At 39.2% G+C, this 16,539-nt stretch overlaps 1 protein-coding gene across 1 annotated transcript; it reads right to left on the reverse strand.

Moving 5' to 3' along the window:
* Positions 1-268: 268 nt before the first annotated feature.
* On the reverse strand, positions 269-5,411 carry LOC149389777 (tRNA synthetase class II (D, K and N) family protein). The gene is made up of 15 exons (XM_089624327.1): positions 4,995-5,411; positions 4,766-4,909; positions 4,583-4,692; positions 4,218-4,329; positions 4,056-4,127; positions 3,876-3,967; positions 3,393-3,513; positions 2,673-2,795; positions 2,321-2,516; positions 2,052-2,239; positions 1,868-1,939; positions 1,680-1,778; positions 1,510-1,590; positions 822-879; positions 269-733 (listed from the first exon to the last, which is right to left on the reverse strand). The coding sequence occupies exons 1-15, from the start codon at positions 5,343-5,345 to the stop codon at positions 558-560; spliced, it is 1,995 nt and encodes a 664-aa protein (XP_089480453.1). The 5' UTR covers positions 5,346-5,411; the 3' UTR covers positions 269-557.
* Between the last annotated feature and the right edge of the window lie 11,128 nt (positions 5,412-16,539).

Raw genomic sequence — 16,539 nt, forward strand, 5'->3', positions numbered from 1 at the left:
ATGGGAAGCTCTAGAGAGGCGAGCAATAAGGCCATCAATGTTTCGGTGGGAGGGTTGATTCAGGAGAGAAGAAAAAGAAGAAGAAATGGAGGGAAGATGCCTCTGAGAAGGAGAAAGAGAAGAGAAAGAAGAGTTTTTTTTTAATTTATTATTATAAAAATAATAAAACGAAGGTATATTGATAATTGCACATATCTTAAATCTCACATGACAAAAAACGTGACATTTAACGTCCAAAATTAGACAGAAGTGGCAACGTGTAATGAAGTCATTAGTTAAAAGATTCTCAATGCAACATTTTCGAGTAGAGGGGGTGAAATGTAACCGAAGTACGAGTCCGAGGGTAAAAATTGAATTTATTCTAAAATTAAAGGTTGAGCCGTTGAGGAGAGAGACTTTGAGCTATTCCCTTGCTTAGAACACACATATAGACCCCCTCAAAAAAAAAAAAAAAAAAAAAAAAAAAAAAAAAAGGACACATGTATAGACAAACTATCATCAATTAATTTATTTTTCTGAGCCCATTCCAATACGTACAAAAACAGAAATTAAGAGCTTCATGAGGCCGGAGCTTGGAAGGAGAAGTGTTTGAGCTGCTGAGGATCGACGTCCGATGGGGCTCGAGTGAGGGCACACTGAGCAGTCGTGGTCTTCGGAAAAGCGATCACGTCTCTGATCGAGTTTGCCCCAGCCATTAACATCACCAACCTGTCCAACCCAAATGCTATTCCTCCTGTGTCGCCCAGCTCGAAAAATCTCCCCAGCTCAGACCTTTTGGTATGTTTTTAGATAAATGAAATACAATGTGAAGTTATTCTTACCATGCGGAGGAGCACCCATGTCCAATGCCTCGAGAAGGTACCCGAACTTTGCTTCAGCCTGTAAGAGAATCATCCAAATTTCAAAATCAAAGGGTAAAATAGAAGATAAAAATTAGAAAAAATAAGACTTTGTAGCTATGTAGTTCATTAATTAGTACATAATTAGTTTTAAAAAATATTGATTTAAGAATTAAAAAAAAAAAAAAAAAATTGGAGCGAAAAAAGCCCTCAACTATTGATTTTTTTTTTTTAGCATTTTGGTCCTTTGAATAACTTCTCAATTATATATGAATTAAATTACAAGGATACAAATTTTGAAATAGCCAACGTTTTGTTAATTTTTTGTAATAGCCACGTAAATCTATTTACGCTATCAAAATAATAAAAAAACGCAGAGTAAATCTCTAATAAATGACTATTTACGAAATATTTACAATAGTTTTTTGCTATTTACGAAAAATTTACAAAACGTTGGCTAAAACGCAAACGTTTATGTTTATGTGGCTTATATCGCTAAATTTTTGTTATTAAAATGCTCCATAATTAATATTTTGCTCATAAAATTAATTTAGGAACCAAAATACCGCATGCATAAAAATTTAAGGACCATTTGCGTCAAAAGGCCAAAAGAAAGCAAGTAAACGGACAACATGAGAGAGAGAGAGAGAGTTTGGAGGGGTTATTCAACCTCTTCGGGAGAGATTCCGATAATTTCCAAGACCTTTTGCTGAACCTCTCGCTTGTAAATTCTCAAACTTCCACCGCCAATCTAACCATCGTTAAAAAGAAAACGATGAGCTAGAGATTCACACACGATCAGAAAGAGATGTGAGAACATTAGGAAAAAGCGTGACTCACCTCTACTCCGTTGTAAACCATGTCATAGGCTAAAGCCCGAGCAGATGAGAGGTCCTCAGTGTCTTCCGGGTTTGGGGCCGTGAACGGATGGTGTAATGCCTGCAAAAGTAACAATTTTTTCAGCATTTAGGTCACACTTGGATAAAAGCAGAAAAAAGGTGTAGAATACAAACAGGAGACAGACAGACCTCAAGCCTTTGCTCGGTTTCATTCCACTCAAACATTGGGAAATCAGTCACCCATACGATTGAATGCCTGGACTAAAACCCGGACGGAATGGACAGAGACAATGGAACAACAAGGCCAGGTAAGTGTTAAAATAAAAATAAAAAAAGGGGTACAGTTTTTCAGCAAGAAATTTCTGAGCTATACATTGTCAATCAGACCAAGGTCATGTGCAACGAACAACCTAAGTCGGTCTAGTGTTTTGTTAACCGATGGGCAATCACTTGTGGCAAACAAGATAAGATCCCCTGATTTGGCAGAGCACAGCATCAAGAAGCGCTCTTTCTTTTCTGGGTTTAAACTCGATACCAACGCAGGAATTCCTTCGAGTTCTCCTTCAGTCAAATATACACCCGACAGTTGGTAAAACATGCCACGAAATGAAACAATTTTTTTTTTCAACGAACGAGACTAACCATTATCCAACACCTTCAAGAAAGGCAACCCCTTGGCTCCAGATTTGATGGCTTCGTTGTAAATATTGCCTTTCTTGAGAGTGGTGTTTGAATAGCTTTTGGCACCAGAGGGCACACATAGTACTTTAATAACGCCCCCACTTTTCAAGGTCTCTGAGAAAACCCTGAAAGGAGAATCTGTAAAGACATCAGACACCTGCAGCACCAAAAGACAAACCTGTTCCTTAACAACCCTTGATAAATTTTGGCTTTTCCTTGAGAGATTGTCTTAATAGGTGGAAGAAACCATATGGAAAAATGTAGACATTAATAAATTGAGTAAAGGGTGGAGATTTCAAGGAAGAGAAATTACATCCTTCAACTGAAGATCGAATCTGAGATCAGGCCTGTCTGAACCATATCGACTCATGGCCTCCGCATACGCAAGCCTAGGGAAGGGGTTTGGAAGTTCTACGCCCTTAATCTCCAGAAAAACCTAGACAATGTAGCTTGCAAATCACAACTGCTCTTAGAAAACAAAATTTTTATATTATTAACATTCCATTTCCTCATCATGCAGATACGAGTTATTCTTTTTGCTATTTTTCATAAGGTTCACTCCTTGTTAAACTTTTGTTCTTTTTCAAAAGGTTCACTCCTCACTAAACTAATGAACGATATACTTTTATATGAACTAAAAATTAAGGAATTCTTAACTTCACGATTTATTATCATTTATTGCATGCCCATCAAAAATATGCTTTTTCCCGGATACTCGGGTTCATATACCCATGGATTTGCTGTTTGTTTAGTGGCTTCATATAATTCAGAAAAGACTAACTTTCTCAAAGCCTCTTGTTCATATCTCTCATCAAAAGGTGCTATTCGATAATGTCTATCTAGCAATCCCCCCCACTAACCCTAGCGAACATTCAAGATCTGTCCTACATTCATTCGTGAAGGTACTCCTAATGGATTGAAGACCATATCAACAGGTCTTCCATCTTGCAAATAAGGCATATCCTGTCTAGGAAATAAAATTTAAAAAACACAAGCAAAGAAAATGTATGCATACTTTGAGTTATGCACTGACCTTTCTAATCAGATCTTCATTGAGTTTCAGCATGTCCTCCAAAGGAGTGAAAGCAAGCTCCATATCAAGCTGTGTGAATTCGGGTTGTCTGTCTGCTCTTAGATCTTCATCTCGAAAACATCTACACAAAGGGCCGTAAGTTCTATCTTAAAACATAACAGTACATTTCTCTCCTAAAAAGAAATACAAAACCTTACGGTTCATGAGAAAAACCATATCCAATATGCTTCTAGCCATACCATGAAAACTGAGATTAAAAACAAAAATCTTAGTCACCCTTCCTATACACCACGAAGAAAGTGTGGCATTTGCATATATTTGAGCTTGTAGGGGAGGAAAATAGCATTTGAAAGAATATAACGACAAGTGCTGTATTTGTGGGGAGAAAAGCCAAAACTTCAGGGCATGACCAAATGAAATACTACTATACCTAGTATCAATGTAGAATTAATATGGCTCGAGAAGAAGCTTAAGATGGCTTACCTGGCTATTTGGTAATATCTATCAAAACCAGAAACCATTAGCATTTGCTTAAACAGCTGTGGGCTCTGAGGCAAAGCATAAAATGTTCCTGGCTTCAAATCACAGAGTAGACAAAATCACAACCTGGATGCCAAAAAAAAGGACAATAACTAATGTACAGGCGGTTGTACAAGTAGGTACCTGAACCCTCGAGGGCACCAAATAATCCCGGGCACCTTCTGGGGTAGATCTAGAGAGGATCGGAGTCTCAATCTACCTTATAAAAGCATGAGCAGAGATCAGAATCAACAGAACAAATTGCTTTTATTACATCATATGAGCATAATTAGCCAGCATATAAACCTCCACAAAACCATGTTCGTCTTCTAGGTATCTTCTCATGAGTTTGACAATCTTGTGACGCAACATTATGTTGGAGCTCATTTGTTGTCGGCGTAGATCAAGGAAACGAAATCTGTAACAAACATTTGAGTGTTAAGACTTGTTCCAATTTCACAATGGGCAAGTTAGAAACGTGGGCAAATTCATCAGCTAACTAGACCAAGGCCATTAAAGATAGGCTTGCAAAAATACTGTTTAACAATTCGGAAAGGACGCTGCTACCACTCAATCCCAAACTATCTAAAACCATCCTTACAAATGTGCGTGACATACGTAATTGACCCAAGCATTAAGCTAATCAGTCAAAAAAATTTCAAACCAAACACCTTAGACGAATTTCTTCCTTCACAGAATCATTTGCATTATCAGAAGTGGTAACCAAGAAAGGCAACTTCGATTTCACGGCATTGAGTACTTGAACATTCTCTGCAGTAACCTGATAAGCAAAACCAACTATATAATATACCAATGCCGGTAATATAATCATGTAATTTCACTGTTTTACACACCTCAACGTATCCAGTTTTCATTCTCGTGTTGATCGACTCGCTCGGCCTTTCCCTAACAACACCTTCAACGGCGATCACGTACTCGAGCCTCACGTTGTTAATCGCGGAATGAGCGTGGGGAAAATCATCAGGAAGAGTCGCGATCTTCTCAAAACGGCATTAAATCACGAAACCGACCAAACCAAATCCCTAACATTTCATCACAACAAAAATTAAATAGTTTCATTACTTGAACAGTGCCGGTGTGGTCTCGGAGATTGACGAACGTGAGTCCGCCATGGACGCGGTGAAGCGCCACCCAGCCGCAGAGCCGAACTCTCTCTCCGACGTCGTTTCCGGTGATTTCGCCGCACAATCTTGTCCGACTAACCCAATCTAGGTTTTCGCCGAGAGAAACGGAAGGCCTCGGAGAAACAGGCAGGGTTTCACTCTGGGCCTGAAATTTTTCCGCCGTGGAAGAGAGGACGACGGTCAGGAACCCGGAGGGAGGTGTGAGGAATGTTCGGGGGAGGAAGAGAGACAGGGGAGATTTGGCGCGAAGAGGAGTTAGCGGGGAAGCTCTGAGATGAAGGACAGACATGGCGGGATAGGAGAGACAGAATAGAGACTCTGATAAGGATAAAGAAGAAACTGAAGAGAAATTTAATAAAGCACCTTTGACGTAGCTTTGTCTTAATAAAAACAGGGCTTTTGTTTTTTTTTTTTAATTTGATAGGTGTTTATAAAGCATTTGTTCTTAATAGCAAAAGCTGATTTTGTATTTAGTAAAATAAATATGTTATAATAAAAAAATAAAAATAAACATATTTTTAAAAGTTAAATAATAATTATTAATATGATGATTTATATGTGTATATATGAATTATAATAATAAATTAGATATATATAGACAAAAAAATTATTTTATTTTTAATATAAATTTTTTTAATTATTAACAAAAAAAGATTAATAAAATTTTTTATAATTTTTTTTAATATAAATTAGATAAATTTTTTATTTTTAATGTAAATTAGATAAAGTTTTTTTAGGAGATAATTTCGATATTTCACAAAAAAATGAGGATTTTAAGTAATTGTATACCAAGATACATAAACGCTTTTTCCAAAAGTTAGGATTCTTAGCTTTTCTATTTCATGTACAATTTCTAAAATCGTTTTTGAAGTTTTTTCTAAAAACTATTTTACCAAACGCAAACAAGCAGTCAGTTTTTTCTAAAAACAAAAACAGATATTAATAAGTTGTGTCAAACGGGGCCAAAGTGGATCCCATATGCATCAAACTATAAGACTCAACGTTTAAAATATTTAAAATTTTGACTTTTAATTTAAAAATAAATAAAAATAACCTTTCAGCTTATTTAACCTTATTTCTCTCATATTTTCTCATTTCTTCTATTCTATCTTGAAAGTGTGTGTTGAAGATTGGCGGGTCCTTCTTCCTTTTCGTCGCACCCTCGTAGGCGCAGAGAGGTTTTTTCAAGGCCCGGTTCACCTTAAAAAAAGATTTGGAAAATTGAATTTCTAAAGAGTAGTAAGTTTTAATTTTAAAAGTACATGTTTTTTGACAAAAATATTTTAACACACAATAAACATAAAATTAAAATCTCAATGCCTTTTCCATTCTCATTAACCTAACTCTTCCCTTCGATAACTCGTTTTCTCTCTGAAAATACAGAAGCTTCAAAATTGAAACTCTATTCAAATTTAAGTGTTCAATAATTTTGTTGTCCTCGTAGCTCGTCTCTCGTATTGGCCCTCGTCTTCGCAACCTCTATGTCACATGAAGATTCAAAATAAAATGGGTAAGTGTGTTGAACTTCTTTTAAATTACCTTGAATCAATACTTTGAACAGGTCTGTGATGTACACGAGAAGTTTTATTGTAGTTTTAAATATCCATGCGGTGACTTGCGGTCCCTTGCGCGAAAACTAGCATTCTATGGTCAGACAGTACATACGGCCCATCTGCAGCGTCCTGCGGTGGCTTGTGGCCCTACGGTCTCCTGCAGCGTCATGCAGTGAGCTCAGGAGTTGGGTCTAAAAGATGGTGAGCTTGCTGCTTTAAGAAGAAGTAGTACTCATGTTATGGAGATTCCGACCAGCATTAACTTTATGAGCTATTGGATAAGCTATACGAGCTCCTTATTGTGGATAGGTTCATTTTTAATTTAAAAATATAGAGGTTCCGTACAAGATTGATGATGTAATTGTTTTCCAAGTGTGATTTCCGATGACGAGAAATTAGCTTACTACAAGAATGTAATTATTGTTCGTTCACCTGTCCACCATAAAAAGGGAAATAGAGTATTTCACATACCTGATCATATCCTAGTCTCTACTCCAATAGAAGAATTTGTCAACGAGTATGATGGAGATTTTGGCCTTGACGACATGCATTACAAAACTGTTCGTGCCACAATCAAGAAGTCGATCTTCATGTGCAAACCCCTTTGTAAACTTACGTAGAGTCAGAGATTGTGTCACGTCTTAACGACGTACAACGTTCCTTCTCACCTCTATATGCATCACTATATTTATTGTCATCTCAACATGCATCTCGTGTGCCGAGTACTACCAATTAATACTTGTAAGAACCATGGAAATTTTTAAAAAAAAATTATGGACGAAACCAAAGTTTCGACTCGAAGACATTGAGATAGGACTTGATTCATTTGTGACTTCCTTCGCAGGTACATTATATGTATAAAATATGTTGTTTATTATGATTATTAAACAAGAATATGTTTGAAGTAACATGTAGTAGCTCTAATCTCACCATTCGACAACTATTCTAAAATAAGCAAGATTTGAAGACTCAAGTTGTCGTGTTTGCTTTGAAGAACAAATTTAACTATCTTGTGAAACAATCATATCCAAACATGACTATAGGGATCTGAATGTAAACGGAGGTTGATGGCCAAAAGACCTTCGGGATCCGATATGTTTGAGGAAAAGAACAAAAGAATGTTGCACCTTTCGTTACTGCTCATCTTATATAGAGAGTATACCATTGATGAGACCCCGTACATACCAAAGAGCATTCAAGAGGATGCGAGATCTCAGTACAACATTGAGACAACCTACGAAAAGGCTTGGAGAAAGAGATAGGCGACCGTTCAATCTGTTAAGGGATCTGTAAAAGATTCGTATTCAAAGATTGCATCATGGCTACATATGCTGAAGCTAAAATAATCCATGCGCAATGATTGATTTTGTGACTGAGAATGGGTGCTTCAGAGCTTTTTTCTTTTTTGATCAGAGCTTGTCGTCGGGGATTTGTGCTACATCGTCCTATGATAGTGTTGATGTGTCATTCCTCAAGACAAAATACGGTGACAAATGCTTACAGTAGTTGCACTAGATGCAAACACTCTATTGTATCATCTTGCTTTTGGGGTAATGGATAGTGAAAATAACACTTCGTGGACATAATTTACAAGAATGCTAAAAAAGAAATTGGTGATGTGGAGGGTCTTGCTTTTGTGTCTGACAGGTATCATATTTTGAATTGTTTTAAAATTTCGATCTTACATACTGGTATCTTATGTTATGTTCATAATATTTACAGATACGAGAGTATTAAACATGTGTTGGAAGAGGTGTTTCCATATGCTTATCATGGTGTATGCTACAACCATGTTAAAATGAACTTTTAGCACAAGTTCAAGACCGAAGAGTGTAACCCATAAATCAACATTGCTATGTATCTGTTTCGAAAGTTATAATGTCATAATTTTTTAAACAAGATACGACGCACAAGAAATATGTAAAATACCTCTATCAAAAATCTTAAAGTAATGAAGATAAGAGTTTCTTAAAATGTTCCAATTGTTTATGAAGATTCAATATCATGACGAATAATTATGTTGAATGCTTCAACAACAAGACTAGACTTGCTCGAACCTATCTGATCACGACTTTGTTGGAGTGTATTAGGTTTATCTTACAAACACGGTTTTACCAACGTAAAGAGGAGACATTGAAGCATCAAACAATCTTGGCACCGCTTATGGAGAAAGACCTTCAATGGCATTGTGAGCGTGTCAATCATCTGATTTTTCATCCACTAAGTAACAATGAGTGCATTGTTATTGATGGAGACGAAGATGGTAGAGTCAAGTTGAAGGATAGAACGTGTTCGTGCAGAATTTTTCAAGTCATTCAAATTATGTGTTCTCGTGCTGTTAATTTTGCTCGAATCAAAGACTTAAGCGTTTAGTCTCTTGTTCATCTTCTTTATTTTGTTGACACTTGGAATAAATCATACTCGGAAACGATATAACCTGTTGGTAATGAGAATGAGTTGGTTGTTCAAGATGAGCTTAAATACACAGAACTACATGCGTCGCCTTATAAAGGAGAACGGCCGAAAAAGAGTAACGCTGGAAGACGACGAGTGAACCGTCTACCCTCTCAAGGTGAAATACTAGTAACACATCAAAAATGTGGTAAAACGGTGTTCCCAGTCATAATAGAGCTTTGTAATGCAAGAGTTTAATGTCCAAAGATCTATGTTGTGTTCATTTATTTTGTAATGACTTTAAATGGGAGAATCTTGATTTGTTTTTTTTTAACTTGAAAGTTGTTTTTAAAGACTTTGTTGTGTCAATTTTGTTATGTTTGTCACTATTCTGGACGCCAATTAGTTAGCTGGAATTTTTGTGACAAATTGGAGGATATTAGCTCTGCAATGACCTATGATCACTTGTTGTGGTATGCGGCCCAATCACAATTATGCGGTGACCTGCGGTCACCTGTTGTTGACTGTGGTCCAGCCACAACTCTATGGTGACCTGCAATCAACTGTTGTTGTCTGCAGTCCAGCCAAAGCTCAGCCGTGACCTGCAGTCACGTGTTGTGGTTTGCCGCTCAATCACAGCTATGCTGACCTGTGGTCACCTGTTGTTGTCTGCAGTGTCATGTACCTGGATTACAATTAAAAATCTGCTATACATGTCTTGACTATTTCCATACATATTCATACTTTTTTTTTCATACATATCCAAAAAATTGATTGCAAGATTCAAATCTTCCATGCATATCTAGACTATGCATCCATGTTTTTTATAAGCCAAAAACTAACAAAAAAAAGACTTGCATGATTCAAAGATTTCATACATATTTAATAACAAAGTAAAATACGAATTCAAGATTTGGTACCAAAGATCCACGACCCACTTCACACTGTAAAGCAGAATTTTTTCGTCAACGTCCGACAATGGGAGAGATGCAATCAAATGGTCTACGGCTTTGATGTATTACATTATGCAATCTTCGCTACACGAATAAGACGTTATAAGTATATATAATTAATAAAAGAACACTCTCACGCTTAGAACAAAAAGAATAACATAGTCGTATTTATGTTTCGATATGTTAGCGTGGGTCCACATCAATGGGTCACGCAACATAAGCACGTTCGCGAATACATTCACTTTATCCAAGACCTTTGGGATAAGGTTGATGAACGACTTTCAGGATCGTATTCAGCAATTGCTTCTCGGTGTAGTCCGAATTGTAAACTGTGATCTTCCAACACGCAATATTTTGCTCCTATGTGATCCAATGCTTATTCTCAACATTTCACGATGAAGTATATGTCGATGAGAGAGTTGTAATTAGGGAAGAAGTTATCATCATCTCCGGTCATCAGTTTTATTTTCTCCTCGTCATCAAGAAGTTCATAGACAGTCTTTACTTGCTTTTAAATCTTTTTTTACCGGCCGTCTTCTTTTGAGTCTCAAGTGCATTGTGGCGCCCAACGATCGATGAAACCCATAGCATGTTCATGCAACAAGCATCTTCTATGAGCGCATATTTCATAAACCATTTTCGTCATTATACTATTAACAAACACTGAATTAATAAACATAATATTAACATAGCTTTTTTAATTGAATGCAATTCTTATTGAGTCAGTAAGTCATTCTCGTGGCTGAGCGCCGAGCGAGCCAGGTTGCTCGCCCGAGAGTCTTTGTTGGGTTTGGTCGGTTGACTAGCGATTCAAGATGTTCACCAAAGTGTCGCGCGAGCAAGGGCACTCGTCCAAGTGCTAGGCGAGCCAGGGTGCTCGCATGAGAATCGGGCAAGGTCTTGTGGGAAGCATAGCTCGTGGGGAAGGTAGGCTTGGACGAGCGCAACTCATGTTTTGGGATTACTGAAGAAGCCGAGGAAGAAGCCTAGCTTGGGCAAGGCAAGTCATTGCTCGGTGACATGATGAAGCTTTTGAGGATCCCTAGAGGGAGTCTTGTGGCAATCCTGCGGATGCAGGTGATTTGCCGGTGGAAAACTCATGATTGTTTTTAGTACCACTTCTTCTAGAGCCAAAATTTTAATTCTGTTTTTCTATGTTAACACTCGGAGCACATGTGGCGATGCAAGAGGTGGACTTCATATGCCAAATGCGTTGTTGAGGCCGTTTACGTGACTTTTTGGCAGTCTCGGAAAGATCATGGCAAATTAGGGAGGACCCGAACAACCACAATCTCCAGTGAGCCTTAGGAGAGATGACAAGGTTAATGGTGGTAGTCTTCGTATTGGCCTTTTTTGTTGGAAAGTTAGTTTTTCGATCTTCATCACCTAAATCATTAGAGAAAATGAGCTAAGAGGGTGCAGATGGATTTTCCTTGATGCATACTTTGAAGCTCAATATGAGTCTAGTGAGCTAAGTGTGGTAGGAGTCTTATCTCATCTCTAAATGATCATTAGAACAAATAGAGGCATCTGGTGCAACGGTTGTCGCACCTAATGCCCCAAAAGTCGCACCTAATAGTTTATTAGGTGCGAATTTTGATGCGACAATGTCGCACCTAAAAGTCTGTCGCTAAAGATATTAGGTGCGACATGTCACAGCTAAAGGTGTCCATATTAGGTGCGACATGTCGCACCTAATGCCCAATCTATTTTGCTGCCAAAATTCTAGAAATTGGCAGGTGATTTCATATCGGGTGCGACATGTCGCACGGATTAATCTTCTCGCCATTATACTTGGTGCGACATGTCGCACCGAATATGTTATTTTAATTAAAAAAAATTACAAATTTATATATTAGAAAATTAAATCAAAATTAATCTATAATTAAATAAAAATTAATTAACAAAATTATAAATTAGAAATAATATTCTGAAAATAGAATTCTGAATTAAACATACAAATCCAGTCTAATAAAAACGAAACAATTCCTAATTTTGTTTCCTATACAACTTATCGATAGTAGAATTCCCTCTACCAAATAAGTTGGCAAAACTTCGGGAACCGCTTCCTCGTCCTCGTTCGCCGTTGCCTGACGCGCTGCCGCTCGTTCCGCCGCTTCCGTAAGGATAATCTCGCAAGAAATCCATAGAACCCTGCGTAGAACCTGACGTCTGCTGATCTGTGCCACCTGGTTGTGGTGCATGCGGAGGTTGGGGAGTCGTGGGAGGTTGGTTGTGCATCTAGGATTGGGGGAGGAAGGCGATGTGTTGCCGCATCTCCTGCAGCTCGGCTTGTTAGGCGGCCATTTGAGCTCGCATCTCGCTAACCAATAGATCGGTCTGAGATGAAGAACTTGACGAGCCTCTATCTAGCGCTTGGGCTACACCCAGCGATGACCTTGGGATCGAAGGCCCTATCCCGACTTCCCAGTCTCTGCGTACCCTCAAAACTTCGCGCATCGCGTACTCCTCTACATCTTCTTGGGAGATCACGGTGTTTTGCTCATCCGCTTGTCGCAAAATATCTATCGTCAGGGTAGTAACTTGATCCTTCACAAAAAACCACAAAAATTTATCAGATAAGAATAATTTAAGTAATTAAATATAATAAATAAAACAAATAACTTACAAATTGCGATTTCGCGAAGTTCGTCGTCCACGATCCCTTAGCATCATGGTGTTTTTCTTACCATATCGCTAAAGCCGAGCCCATACTCCCATCTTCCTTTCCCTGTAATTTTTCAACGTTAAAATAAGAATCACATATATATTGCATCTTAAAATTAAGCGACTTACGTTCTTTGAGCAATGACCAAAAAAACTAAGCGACCCTTGTCTCGGCTTCGTCTTCTTCTTCTTTGAATTTTTCCGGTTGTGGAGAGACTTCGCCTGCGAGACATAAATTCATTCAATTCAATATTAAGAAATTCAAATAACCCTCGGAAGTTCAACTCATATTGTATGCTCTGGCGAGTCGAACGTCTCTATTGTCTTCAACTAGGCTTCCTAGTTATAGCCTTCGGGAGTTTCGTTTCTAGCGAGATCTTTACTCCCACAAAACGTCTTAAAGAAGAGCTGCGACAATCTCGACTTCTGGCCACGCCGCATCCTCTTCGCATCGCGAATCGTAGCCATATCAATCTCGTTGCGAATAGGATCTGCTGACACAAGCTCGCCAGTGTCAGGATTAGCGTACACGAAGCGGTACTGGTTATGAATCGAGCTCATAATAGCCGCCACACTCTGAGCAGGCACGTGATTCCAGTCAGGGAGGTCGACGGGAATGGTACTCTTGATCAGGTTTCCTATGCAGTTTTGGAACGTCCCGATCAATGGGTTTTGCTCCCTGACGACTTGGTAGAACGTCTGTTGTATGTGATCGTAACGAACTATATTCGCTCCAGGAGTCACAACACCAGCTCTCACGAAAACGAAGCCAGTCATTGGTCCCTGCTTCTTCCTCGGCATCTGCAGGGGATCACGATCTCCTCCTGGTGGGTCCTGACCTGAAGTCGACATCCTGTAAAATGAATTGTAGTTAGTATTTAGTATTTAATTAATATTCGACGACCGTGGTTATTACATGGTGTTAGTCATTCATCGTCGTCACTCGATGTAATGTTAGTATCAACATCAACATCGTCTCCCTAAAAAACGGCGCATACCTCATCTTCTTCATCAACTTCTTCATCATCGTCAACAACAGTAACAAGCTCAGCCGTAGCGATTTCGTGTCGATGATTAAGACGGTCGATATTTGACAACTCTATTGTCAACAGAATCGATGCTGAAGTGGTCAGGTCAACTTCAGGAATGTCCCATATCCCTCGATGATTGCATTCCTGAACGATTTCCCATTTGTGACCCTTAATGAGATCTTGGATGTAAAACACTTGTTTCCCCTGAGTCGCGAGTATATACGGCTCTTCTGTAAACCACTCTTTCGCGGTATACGAACTCGTTGCTCTAGTGGTCTTATCAACGTGCACTATACGCTCTGCATGGTACTTGTCACCATACCATATGTATTTGAACAGTACGAAACGATAGTTATGTCTATAGTTCAACACGATGACGTCTTCCATTCGACCGTAAAAATAGTACTCGTTCACGGGCACACAAACACCGCTGTTCTAGGTGATACGTTGGTTATCACGACGACGAGTGATGAACTTCACGCCATTCACAAAGCAGCTCGGATACTGATGAACAATTTGCAAGGATCCGATAGACAATGCGTAAAGCTCTTCGGACACGTCGGAACCACTAACTTTCATGTCATAAATCTGGATACGAAACAAAGCAAATGAAGATGTCATTAGCATTTTTAATATGCTTTCAGCAAATGAATTCTTTCATTTTACCTTTTTCACAAACCAAATTTTGAATTCTTTTCTATGCATTGCTTTGATATCAGAATCTTCAATTCCCGCTTCAGAGTTATTTTGAATAAGTACCAAATGCTCACTGTTAACGTTACGTAACTAGATGTAAATAGGTAATGTACATATTTAAATGAACTATTCACTTACATCATATACGGATTGACTTCTGGAAAATTGGTATAAATGTACCACTATGCCTTCTCTTTCTGGTCGTCGTCTAAAACTATCGGTTTCATCATCCTGTAAGGCACACAGTTTTCGGACCGGAAAACATAAAGTTTCAGCACTTGAACTTCATTGACAGTTTTCTTATCTTCGAGATACCTTGCAACAAATGTCAATGCCTCTTCTACAACGTAAGCATCCGCAATAAAGTCTTCTGGCCTAGCTCTATTTCCGATAAAATGTTTTAACGTTCCAAGGTATCTCTCAACTGGGTATATCCATCGCATATGCAGCGGACCGCCACACAATGCTTCATCTGGTAGATGAATTGCCACATGAACCATGACCATAGTTCTTCTTTTCCAAGCTAAGCATCATCCCGAGAAGATTCTCGCACGCGTTCTTCTCTATATGCATGACGTCCATGTTGTGCTTCAACTCCAACTCTGATCAGTAAGACAACTCATAGAAGATGCTCTTTTTGGTCCAATTCAATTCGCACTCAGCACGTTTTCATTTACCGGCATGTTTGCTAGTTGTCGTGCAAGAAACACTAGCCAATTGATCGAGTATGTCTTGCGCAGTCAACTTGACAAGTTTACGGCGTTTCTCGTGGCAATCTACGTAGTGATCAATACTTTTCCTCAATCGGTGAGGCGTAGGCAAGAATCGACGATGGTCACAGTAGACGATCATGTTTCTGACTTTCATAGATGGCGTCTCAAGGTTGAATGTGGGGCACGCAAGATACCCTTGGCCACTCCATCTCAACAAATACGATCGAGCCGGAAAGTCGTTTATCGTCCATAGAAGCGCGGCACGCAACTGAAACACTTCATCGTTCGCCCCATCTCGCACTTGGAACCCATAATCCCACAATTCTTTCAGCTCTTCAACAACTGGTTGTAAGAACACGTCCATGTCTTTTCCAAGTGAGCTCGGTCCAGGTATCAGAAGCGTTAGCATCAGGTACTCCTTTTTCATGCACAACCAAGGCGGCAAGTTGTACGCATTTAGTACCACGAGCCACATACTGTACGCTAGACTCATTTCCCCAAACGGGTTGAACCCGTCAGAAGCTAGTCCCAGCCGTACGTTCCGAGGCTCTGCAGCAAAATCCGGATATCTCTCGTCTAGATTCTTCCACGTCGAACCATCCGCAAGATGTCGCAAAACGCCTTATTCCTTGACGCGATCTCGTTCGTGCCACTGCATCTCAAGCAACGTGTGTCGAGAAGCGTACAATCGCTTCAATCTATCTTTCAAGGGAAAGTATTGCAATATCTTTTGTGATACATTCTTACCGGTTGGCTTCCATCTGCTCTCATTGCAAATTGGGCACACTTCAGCTTTCTCGAGATCTTTTCAAAATAACACACAATTGTTGATGCACGCGTCGATCATATCGTATCTCATGCCGAAACGCTTCAGCTTCACCTTGGCCTCGTAGTGTTTTTCTGGAATTCGGTTACCAATTGGATGAGACTTCCTCAAGAGCTTCAATAATTCTGTCAACGACTTGTTCGTCCAATGGTTCGTGACTTTGATGTGCATCAACGAAACCAGGAATGACAAAGACAAAAACTCTTTGCATCCTGGGTACAATTCCGCTTCCAACTCGACGAATAAGTCTTCCACTTGCTCATCTGCACGCACTTCACTCGGAGTCGGATCCGCGAGTCGTCGAAGTCCTCGTGATCCATTATATCATGGAGAGAATCGTGCAATCCACCGACTCCTCTCTGGTTAGTTTCGCTGGCATCTTCTACTTGGGTAAGCACATGACGTTTGCCGTGATGATACCATTCGGTGTATCCCGGGGTAAACCCCTTGTTCAAAAGGTGATTCTTTACGAACCCGATGTCCTGCCATCTCACATTATTGTAAAACTTACAAGGACAACGATATTGACCATTTTCGTTCGGGACTCTGCTTGCAAGGCGGATAAACTACTGTAAACTCAACCGATTGTTCTCGGTAATCCAATTTGTACTTGGATTTGACATTCCGCTGAATGGGAGGAGAAATTAAGA

The sequence above is a fragment of the Urtica dioica genome, chromosome 8, assembly GCF_054948205.1.
Source record: "Urtica dioica subsp. dioica isolate 48M chromosome 8, U.dioica_male_clone48M_v1_H2, whole genome shotgun sequence".
Lineage (NCBI taxonomy): Eukaryota > Viridiplantae > Streptophyta > Magnoliopsida > Rosales > Urticaceae > Urtica > Urtica dioica.

What these genes read in the sequence shown, in the direction of transcription:
- LOC149389777 (XM_089624327.1), bottom strand. Translation starts at nt 5,345, where the DNA reads ATGTCTGTCCTTCATCTCAGAGCTTCCCCGCTAACTCCTCTTCGCGCC. An exon ending in CTTGAAGGTGTTGGATAATG is followed by an intron (nt 2,240 to 2,320) that starts GTTAGTCTCGTT and finishes ATTTGACTGAAG; the next exon opens with GAGAACTCGAAGGAATTCCT. An exon ending in ACCTTGGTCTGATTGACAAT is followed by an intron (nt 1,940 to 2,051) that starts GTATAGCTCAGA and finishes TCCGGGTTTTAG; the next exon opens with TCCAGGCATTCAATCGTATG.